Source organism: Notechis scutatus, chromosome 9, assembly GCF_049901735.1.
Source record: "Notechis scutatus isolate UNSWTSFEM ecotype Mainland chromosome 9, rNotScu1.2, whole genome shotgun sequence".
Classification (NCBI taxonomy): domain Eukaryota; kingdom Metazoa; phylum Chordata; class Lepidosauria; order Squamata; family Elapidae; genus Notechis; species Notechis scutatus.
In genome coordinates, this window is record NC_142017.1 from 16,147,012 (window position 1) to 16,157,075 (window position 10,064).

General features: G+C 39.5%; 1 protein-coding gene across 1 annotated transcript; it reads left to right on the forward strand.

Moving 5' to 3' along the window:
* The first annotated feature begins 1,387 nt into the window (after positions 1-1,387).
* On the forward strand, positions 1,388-8,596 carry DYNLRB2 (dynein light chain roadblock-type 2). Its single transcript, XM_026672065.2, has 4 exons — positions 1,388-1,515; positions 4,885-4,960; positions 7,555-7,722; positions 8,326-8,596. The coding sequence occupies exons 1-4, from the start codon at positions 1,513-1,515 to the stop codon at positions 8,367-8,369; spliced, it is 291 nt and encodes a 96-aa protein (XP_026527850.1). The 5' UTR covers positions 1,388-1,512; the 3' UTR covers positions 8,370-8,596.
* The last annotated feature ends 1,468 nt before the right edge of the window (positions 8,597-10,064 follow it).

Genomic DNA, 10,064 nt, shown 5'->3' on the forward strand with positions numbered 1-10,064 from the left:
ACATAGTGATTATAATCTTTGAGAAACCCTTGGAGTAAATACTGAGTCATATAACTTTGCTGCTTTAGTGAGGTGGCCAGTATAAATTTAATAAGATAAACAATACAATGTCAACCTTCAATTCCTACTGTAAAATGTCATTGCAAGAAAGTAATGTAATATATTAAGATTTACAGCAGAATAAAAATATTTTAAGTTTATTCTTCTGCCTAACAATAAGGCCAGGTCTTACAAATTCTATAACAACAGCTCCTTTGCTAAAGAGAGCTTGCCAACTTTTCCCAACCGACTATCCTCAATTGCTGAAAATCTTTAATATTCCAGGTGAACCAAGCACAACCCACAAACTTCCTACTATGGGATTTCCCCCCAAAAAAGTCACAGCACAAGGTGTAACCAAGGTGTAACCAGGTAACCAGCATCCTGACTTAACAATTCATGCAATACTGGCTTGCCCAGGGACCGCCAGTCTCGCTCGCTTGCTGCTTGGAATTTCTGTGGATGGCATTTCAAATCATTTTTACGTTGTGATATTTTTAGTCACTGCTGCTTTTAAAAGGGTCGCATGGGGGTTATCTATTCCATGGCTTTTCATTGGGGGGGGGATTCTGGAGGTTGAAATCCACCCGTCTTAAAAGTTCTTAGAAGTTTGAAAGAAAAGTTAAACAGATAAAAACGTAATGTAAACCAGTCCAAACTTGATTGCAGGAAGTACAATTTCAGCAACAGAGTGGTCAATGTCTGGAACTCACTACCTGACTCTGTTGTTACATCCTCTAACCCTCACTCCTTTACTCTCAAACTAACCTCTATTGACCTCACCCCATTCCTAAGAGGTTTGTAAGGGGCGTGCATAAGCGCACAATCGTGCCAATAATCCCTGTCTTATTGTCCCCATTTATTCGTACCTATTTATACTTATGTTTATTCTTATTTCTATTATATTGTAAGCATTTGACAAATCAAATAAATAAGTAAACATATAAGTAAGTAAAAGCGCTCCAAGTTAATGGCAGAGGGGTCTCCTCTCATTTTCGCCCCCAGAATAAGCACTCTGGGCAAACAGGAACTTTGAATAGGGACGGACACACACACACACAATATCTTCTTCCAAGCATTTAAACCAATTTCCTATCCTGGTTCTAGTTCAGAGGTCTCCAAACTTGGCAACTTTTAAGACTTTGTGGACTTCAACTCCCAGAATTCTCCAGCCAGCATAGCCTTAACATAAGTCTTAAAGTTGCCAAGTCTGGGGAACCTTGCAGTCTAGATAGAAATCTCTCCCATTCATTCATGGCATCCTTCGAGCAAGCGCCAAGCCAGCCAGCCAGCTGCCGGAGCACGTGACCGAGAGAGGGGGGAAAGGCCACTCTACCTAAGCCCCGCCCCTCCTCGCAATCACACTTCCGGCCCCCGCCACTCTCCCGCCCTGCCGCTTCCGGGCGGAGAGCTCCATAGCAACCGAGGCCTAGCCGGTGGACGCCGCTCGATTGGAGCCTGGTCGGCGGAGTCATGGTAAAAACGGGCCGTGGGGGTGCAGGGGCGGCTGCGAGCGAGTCCGGCTGGAAGCTGCCCTTGAGGGATGGGCGGGAAAGGAGGAGAGCCATGGCGGGACGGGGGTGGGGAGTTGGGGGAATCTTATCCCGCTCTGCTTGGACTGGCTGGGGATTCTGGGTGGAGTAGTCCGCCGATGTCCGCAGAGGTCTCCCCATTGATGGGGCCGCGGGTGGCTTGCAAGGCTAATTGAAAGGGCACGGAATCGTCCCGAAGGTGTTTTTGGGCCAAAGGAACTTTTGCTTTTTCCTTGAAAGACGTTTCGCTTCTCCTCCGAGAAGCTTCTTCGGTTCTGATGGAATGAATGGTGGGGAAGGGAAGGGTTTGTATCCTTTGCGGTCGTCATTAGCACACTGGAAGGGGTGGGAGTAACCAGAAGACTGCAAAGAAGGCAAATCCTCCTCAATCCAGTCAGAACAGAGCTGGAAGGGACCTTAGAGGTCTTCTAGTCCAACTCCCTGCTCAAGCAGGAGACCCTGGTTCGCACAGGTCCAGTCTTTTTTTTTTCTTTTTTTAAGAGTCCAGTTGCCTTTTAGAAAGCACTTTTAGGACAACTGGGACCTGGGTGACCAAGAATCTCCATAGACCAGTGGCGTAGAAATGTATTTATTTCATTTCTGTGGGCGCTGATCTCAAGTTACTATGGGTAACTTACATTTCTAATAAAGGATCCTTTGTCAATTGTTCATCCTAAAAAGCAACTACCTCCCCTTAGCTAACTTTATTTACATAATTTATTTTTTATTATTTATTGGTATGGCCAAAGGGTGCTTATGGTACAAATAACACATGGCAGCGAGCATATCCAACACACCTTCCTCCTCCTATTTTCCCCAAAACAACAACCCTGCGAGGTGGGTCGAGCTGAGAGATTGGGAGGGGTGGAAACCAGCCCAAAGTCACCCCACTCATGGCTAAGGCGGGAGTTGATGTGGCTGCCCATGTCACAACCACGACTGTGGGTGGCATGTGAAATATTAAAGCCCAACCATTAAAACAGTTGCCCCACTTGCCCCCCTGGGCAAGTGACGCCTTCAGTCGTAAACAGAAGGACGAACAACAGGGTAAGTCAAACACCTAGAACAGGAGTCTTCGAACTTGGCAAGTTTAAGACTTGTGGACTTCAACTCCCAGAGTTCCTCCTCCAGTTATCTTAGCTCAGGAATTCTGGGAGTTGAAGTCCACAAGTCTTAAAAGCTGACAAGTTTGAAGACCCCTGACTTAGAGAAACAGCTACATCTTCCCAACTTTATGAAAGGCCAGTAGAGACAGGGTCATCTCAGTCTGTAGAGGAAGGGTCTTCAAACTTGGCAAGTTTAAAATGAGATATACTAGGAAGTCATTCTAGCGATTTAAGGGGGGGGGGGAATACCTTAAAATATACATGTCTTCAAATATACAGTTGATTACTTAATGTTAATATGCTTAAAGTTGGGGAGTGAATTATTAAATTAGATAGATTGAGGGGATATATACCATGTGGATCCTAAATATATTGGTTTTGTTTTATTCTTGCTTTTGTTTAGATTGTTTATTATATAATTGGTTTAGGGAAAAATTAAGGACAAGAATGATGTGTAATGTAAAATAAAATAGGTGGTAAGCTAAAAACGGAAATAATAGGGGATAAAGAACTGGGGTGAAATGATATTGATATTGAATTAATGAATTGAACCAAAATGGAAATTTATTTAAAGATAAGTGAAATGGATAATGATATGAAATGATATTATATAAGGTTGGTGGAAATGAAAGTATGATTATGTAAAAGTGTTATAATCTGGAACCACGCTGCTCACGTAAAGAGATGTGTAAAAATTAAAAAATTAAAAACTTTTTGGGGTTTTGAAAAAACTTGGCAAGTTTAAGACTTGTGGACTTCAACTCCCAGAATTCCTGAGCTAACATGACTGGAGGAGGAATTCTGGGAGTTGAAGTCCACAAATCTTTTAAAACTGCCTGCTGTAGAGGGTACTTTTCTATAAAGCAAGTAATTTGGGAGACAGGAGGAGGAAGCCTAGACTATGAATGAAATTTGAGTCCTAAGGAAGGGTGGAGTGGAGAAAGGGTCTCAGGAACTAACCGTAGGTTTTGGGTAAAGTGAAAGTAAGGAAGGGGAAAGATCCTGTTCCTATATATAACCTTACATGCCAAGAAAACATCATAGGACACTAAAGAGGTTTACAAAGCCTTCATCTTCATCACTTACAAGTATGTATGGAAGGCAAGGATCATGCAATTCAAGAGCAAGAGAGATATTATCTAACAACTAAAATCACAGATCTTCTGCCCATGTAAGCCCCATTGATCTCAGCTGAATTAACTTTATTTTTAAAAATAAAGCATTTAGAAGTTATTTGCCCCACTTATGAGATGCTTTGCATACTCCAGGAGAAAAGTAGGCAGATAAAGTAATGAATCTGTTGAGATATAGGGAAATGCTAAATGGCATTAGTTCATGGATTCAGTTGAGGGCTTTAATAATGTATTTTGCTGATTTTCACATAGTATCATAATGTAATGGGAAAAATGGGAAACCAGGAAGAGTATGTAAACAAAATGCTTGTACTGTCGTTAAGGAATACTCTCTGAAAGCAAGTCAAGTTTCTTCTCTACCCATCTTTAAAAAAGAGAGAGAGATTATTTGGTATTCATTTCTACATAAAATTATAAACTCAGGGCTACAGAAGAGTTGAATAGTTTGAAAAAAAAATATTGAATAGTTTGAAATAATTGTTTGCAGTCTCTTATAACCTGTGTCTGTGTGCAGTGCAGATTTTTATAGCTAGGTGTACATGAAACAGTGTTTATGAAGGAAACTATTCCTTGCTCAGACAAAACAGAGCAGTAGTTTGCACATATTTTGAGATTTTGAGGAACTGGATCAGCCGTATCTTAACTGCGACCACTGCTTCCTTGGAAGGGGCACTGCCAAAAGAGAGAGTGGGATGCCAGCAGGAAAACCACAGAGGATAATGCAGTAGGCAATTTATCTCTGTTTTAGTCACTGACAGACTCCAGCCAACCATGACAGCTCAGCATGTAGCCTTTAACATGGCACAATTCTCCCTGTCGCTTCTGAGTTGGTTCATTCATGTAGAGCACCTCTTCTTCGAAATGCTGTGATTGTGCAGGTGCTCATCCATAATGGAAGCAAAATGAAAATCATTGGATAAGCTAGGGAAGGAAGGAAGGAATAGATTTGGCTGCCTATATTGTGAAAATAGAACCCAAAGTCAGACAAGAGGTAGTATGTTAAAAATACATTAACTGAGGCCTTACAACCTAGTTTTCACATTTCATAGTTCAGTAATTTTGTTTCTTTTACAGGCAGAGGTAGAGGAAACGCTGAAAAGGATTCAGGCCCACAAAGGAGTTATTGGAACTATCGTTGTAAACGCAGAAGGTAAATATCTACCATACACGCGCACACACATTCTTATTTTCGTTAAAAACATAATGGAAAACTTTTTGTAGTCTCACAGCATACTAAACTAAAATATCACGTGCTATTGTGGCTCAGGTGGAGGCAGTTAACCATGGGTTACTGCTCTTGATAAATAGCCTGCATTTATACAGCTCAAGAGTGGACAACCATTTTCAGACTGAAGCCCTTGTTTAGTCTTGCAAAACCCGCCAGAAACCTGTGAAAAGTTGGTAAGAAATAAGCAATGCATCCTCTATTGAAATTAATCAGCACCGCAGGCAAACGATTGACTTGGTTTCCCACAATGATTTTCTTTTCATCACCAATAGCAGTTATTGAACTAATTAACTTAAAACTCTACCTAATGAATGTAGATTTCTCCATAGGTACTAGGTAACCAGTAAAGCACATCAAAAGCACCTGTAATTTTAAGCTAAAGAAGCACACAATATCATGAGAACATTTGCATTCATACTATAGCTAGGAGATGGCGGGTGGTCTTGAATTTCATTGTGTTGCTTTTAATAATTGCAGAACATTTTACAATTTTGTTCTGTTGGATCTGTCAGTAATGTTCAATCCTAATTCAAAAATGATAATATGACTTGACGTTCCCAAAAGTTTTCTTATGGGCAAAAGTCAAATTGGTTTTAATATTTGTGCTATAATCTTCTTTTTAAAATGCACAAGAAGCCTACCTCCTTCCAATTAAAAAAAAAAAAATCACAAAGCAGGGTTTTTGTAATGTAGCCCATAACTGTTGCCTGCCTTCAAATAATGTTACTCTATTATTTCTTCCAAAGTTCTGAAACCTTGAAATATTTTGCTAGAGAATCCCTCCTTAGCATAGACTGGTTCAGCGCTTTGGAGAATAGTCATGGACAGAAAATGGAGAATATATAGACCCCCATAGCAACCAGTGACTTCACTCCTCAACCAGGTTTTCTTGATTTGCAGTTATTATATTCATTCATTCACCTTTCTGCAAACATTTAATGCTAATCCCTTAAAAAATACTTTGAAAAGTAAAACAAATCCCCAAGGAAATCAACAAGTGGGATCTTAGATGGAAGGTATACTAGGTTAATTGTAGCAAGGACGTGGTCTGTTGTATCTGGCATTCGTGCATGTTTAAATTGACAGCTTGCCCAGACTGATGCTGCATTTCACCCTGCCACAAAACTGTTTTCCTTCCTTGCATCTGATATTAAAGAAACTTGGGGGCTGATTTCTTCCAAGGTCACGGAAGTTCATGAACTTTTTTCCTTTAACCTTAATAGGCTGGTGGTAATTTGGTGATTTCAAAATTGTGAAGCTTCTTGCATCAAATTCAAGATAGTTACATTATAAAGTTTTTTTTTCTTTTTTTTGCACTAGATATAATTCTCTTCTTCCAACAGGAGTATCAAAACTCCCATTCATTTGGCAAAGCTGGGCTTTCACTCTGATTAATATCCCAGGGCATTAAAGTATCCAAAGCTGCTGTCCTTTTCAGGACCGCCCTCTGGCATAAAACAAGAGATTGTAAGGAAGATTCCTCTCCTACTGCACAATTAGTTTCATCTATTCTTGGCAACGTATCAGAAAGATAAGCTTCAAGTCATGACCTGCTTTACAGGGCAATTCTATAAAAGTAACTCATGGATGTCAGCGTTGCTCAACCTTTAAGTATGTAGAGATCGAATTGCACCTTAATTTCGTTAATATCACATGGAATTTAAATAAGTGACTTTGAACAGTAGTTCCTGGTTTTTTTATTTATTTCTTGGTGTGCAGTGATTGCCATCCTGTCTCATGGAATCTCGTCTATTGAAAAGCCACCTGTTGTATATTGGCTTGGTGAGACCACACTTGGAATAGTCTCTCCAGTTTTGGTCACCGCTATACAAAAAAAGATATTGAGACTCTAGAAAGAGTGCAATGAAGAGCCGAAAAGATTAGGGGAACTGGAGGCTAAAGCATGATCAGTTAAGAGAAATTGGGAATGTCTAGTCCAGGGGTGTCCAACCTTGGCAACTTTAAGACTTGTGGACTTCAACTCCCAGAATTCCTCAGCCAGCTTTGGGAGTTGAAGTCCACAAGTCTTAAAGTTGCCAAGGTTGGACACCCCTGGTCTAGTCTAACGAAATGAAGGACTAGAGAGACATGGTAGCAGTCTTCCAATATTTGGGGGCTGCCACAGATAGGATAGGATCCCCCTGCTCTCCAAAGGCCCCGAGAGCAGAACCATTAATTTGATTAATGGAGATTTTTAAAGAGAGATTAGACAGCCATTTGTCCAGAATTGTAAAGGGTCCTTCTGCTTCAGAAGGGGGTTGAACCTTCGAGGTCCCTTCCGATCATCGTATTCTGTATGACTTCAGAGGCTGTCAAGTGCTTCAGACCAAGAAATTTGTGCTGTCAGCCTCTAATTTAGTATTTATTGGAATCCTATCTGAATACCAGAGGGTGGGCTGTTCTCAATTTAGGCACAACTGGGATTTCCACACACCCCAGGGTACTGATAGCATTGAAAAATTTGGTTGCATGGCTCCAAACCATTTTAAAGCCATTTCTAATATTCCTTTTCTCAGGGATCCCAATCCGAACAACCCTCGACAACTCCACCACAGTCCAATATGCTGGCCTTCTTCATCAGCTCACCATGAAAGCAAAGAGCACCGTCAGAGATATTGATCCCCAGAACGATCTCACCTTTCTCAGGATTAGATCAAAGAAACATGAAATTATGGTTGCCCCAGGTAATAACTTTTGTCTTTTCCCTGCTGTTGCTTTGATGGCTTGCGATTTTGTTTAAATTTCTGCAAGCCTGCCACGAAATGTCTGTTTAGTCATACATTATTTAAGGGGGGATCACTTTAAGGATAAGCTGCCTGATGCCAGGGCTTTCAAGTGTTGACACATCAAAACAGCAAAGTTTTATTTTATCTGTCAGGATTGTGGCAGCATCTGAATCCAGCTGGTGGCTATGCTGAACGAGATGAAGAACCGATCTAAGGCAGCTTGTTATGTAATGGGAATCATTGTTCCAGGATGGATCTGCCCAATTAACAGAGACAGTTGCAAAAATTAACCAATATTGCAACAGTTTACATTTGGAAGATAGTTTAACATATTAAACAGATTTTCTCTTGGGCTTTTTAGGTTTATACATCATCACGGTATTGAACTATTACAATTACGTTACTGTGTTGAAAATTGAAGTTTTACTTCCCATTGTTGGGAAACTGGAATAAGCAGTGGCTTTGCTTTTATCGACCATAATAAATTATGAAAAGGAATATTAGAAATCAAATGTGGAATAAAAATTGCTGTATTTCATCCTGTATTTCCTCTTCCCACAGATAAGGAATATCTTCTTATTGTTATCCAGAATCCATGTGAATAGATCTACTATACCAGCCTAAGGGAGTAGTGGTACAATTTTTGAAGTGTCCAGTCTAGCCTATACTAAATTAATGTCATAACATTCCACTAAGAAATTTGTCTCAAATGTAAAACTGGAATCAGGAAAGATCTTTGTCTCATTGTACAATCTCATTGTATTTGCCTTTTGATTATGAAAATGAATTCCTAACTCCTTAAAAAATAATAAATCCAAATGTTTAAACCATGCATTAATTTGAATGTGTCTGTTTGTCTATGTGTAATACTCCAGCATACATCTAAAACTAGAACTATCACTCAATAAGTAAGGAAGTTAGAATTAAAGAATGGTTGCAATTCATCTCAAGATAAAATACATTTAAATATCATTTCAGTTTAACAAATATTCAGGTTCAGATAAAATATTTAGAATTGATTTAGAACTTCAGTAGCATATTAGGCTCCATTGAGGCGGGGGGAACATTTTAGTTTATTCTGATTGAACTCATTAAAAGCTACATTTAGCAACTGCTAAAACGAATGTTGCCATTTTTCTTATTCAATTTGCTTAAAGCATATTTATTGTGACTGTAAACATAGTAACTCAGAGTAAGTAGCAAATAATGTGATACACCAATTCTTAAACACATGGAAAAGGAATTGTGAAAGAATGTGGAAATCTAGCTGTAAATAACTTCAGTTATTTTTTATGCATTGAACTGATTCATGTGTCAGTGTTAAATACATCTTTATTATTGACATATTTAACACAACTACATGAAGGATTAACTTATCTAATTACCTAAAGCCTTAAATACAACACCAGTGACCAAAAATAGTGGCTGGAAGGATTCAATTAAAATAGCATAATTGAATATAAAGTTGATAGGTTATAAACTTGAAGTTTCTGTTCTAGTTTGAAGACTCAATAGCACATTGACCATAAACTATACACCAGTGGAAATAGAACATGCATAAACATAGACTATTTGGGAAATAGTCTCAGAGATACCCTTTTCTTGGATTCCAGATGGCTCTGTTGTTTTGAACATAATTAGTGGGATTCAACCAAAAAAAAAACCTTTCTGACAATGGTCAAGCAAATGAGAAGCTGATGAATCTTGCAATACCATTATAGAACATATCATTGATGTTCCTTAAGCAAATATTTCTTCTAATAGCAATAGCACTTAGACTTATATACTGCTTTATAGTGCTTTACAGCCCTCTAAGCAGTTTTACAGAGTGAGCCTATTGCCCCCAGCAATCTGGGTCCTCATTTTACCCACCTCAGAAGGATGGAAGGCTGAGTCAACCTTGAGCCTGGTGGGATTTGAACTGCCAAATTGCAGGCAGCCAATAAGTCAGCAGAAGTGGCCTGCAGTCAGCACTCTAATCACTGCGTCACCGAGGCTCCTTGGTAATGATAGGCAGTGATAGGCTTATTTTCCTTGCAATTTAAGGACACTACATCATCTTGGGTTAATAAGTGAAAGATTCATAGCAAAGTTCAGAGAAATAGAAGCAGACAACAGATGTGGTAGACGGGTGGAATCAGATAAATTACCTAACTATCTTTGGAAGAGGCTCAGCTATGAATTGATGTTGGAGCTAGGTTAAAATGGCAGGTATTTCTATGCAGTCACCTGGATCTAAGCCCAACAGAGTGGCACTTTCCCAATCATTAATTAAGCCCCGATGCACTTGTGAAGATGCA

Bases quoted from the DNA above. Each gene is read 5' to 3' on its own strand.
- DYNLRB2 (XM_026672065.2), top strand. The intron at 4,961-7,554 runs GTAAATATCTAC...TCCTTTTCTCAG, and splicing joins TATCGTTGTAAACGCAGAAG to GGATCCCAATCCGAACAACC. The intron at 7,723-8,325 runs GTAATAACTTTT...CTCTTCCCACAG, and splicing joins TGAAATTATGGTTGCCCCAG to ATAAGGAATATCTTCTTATT.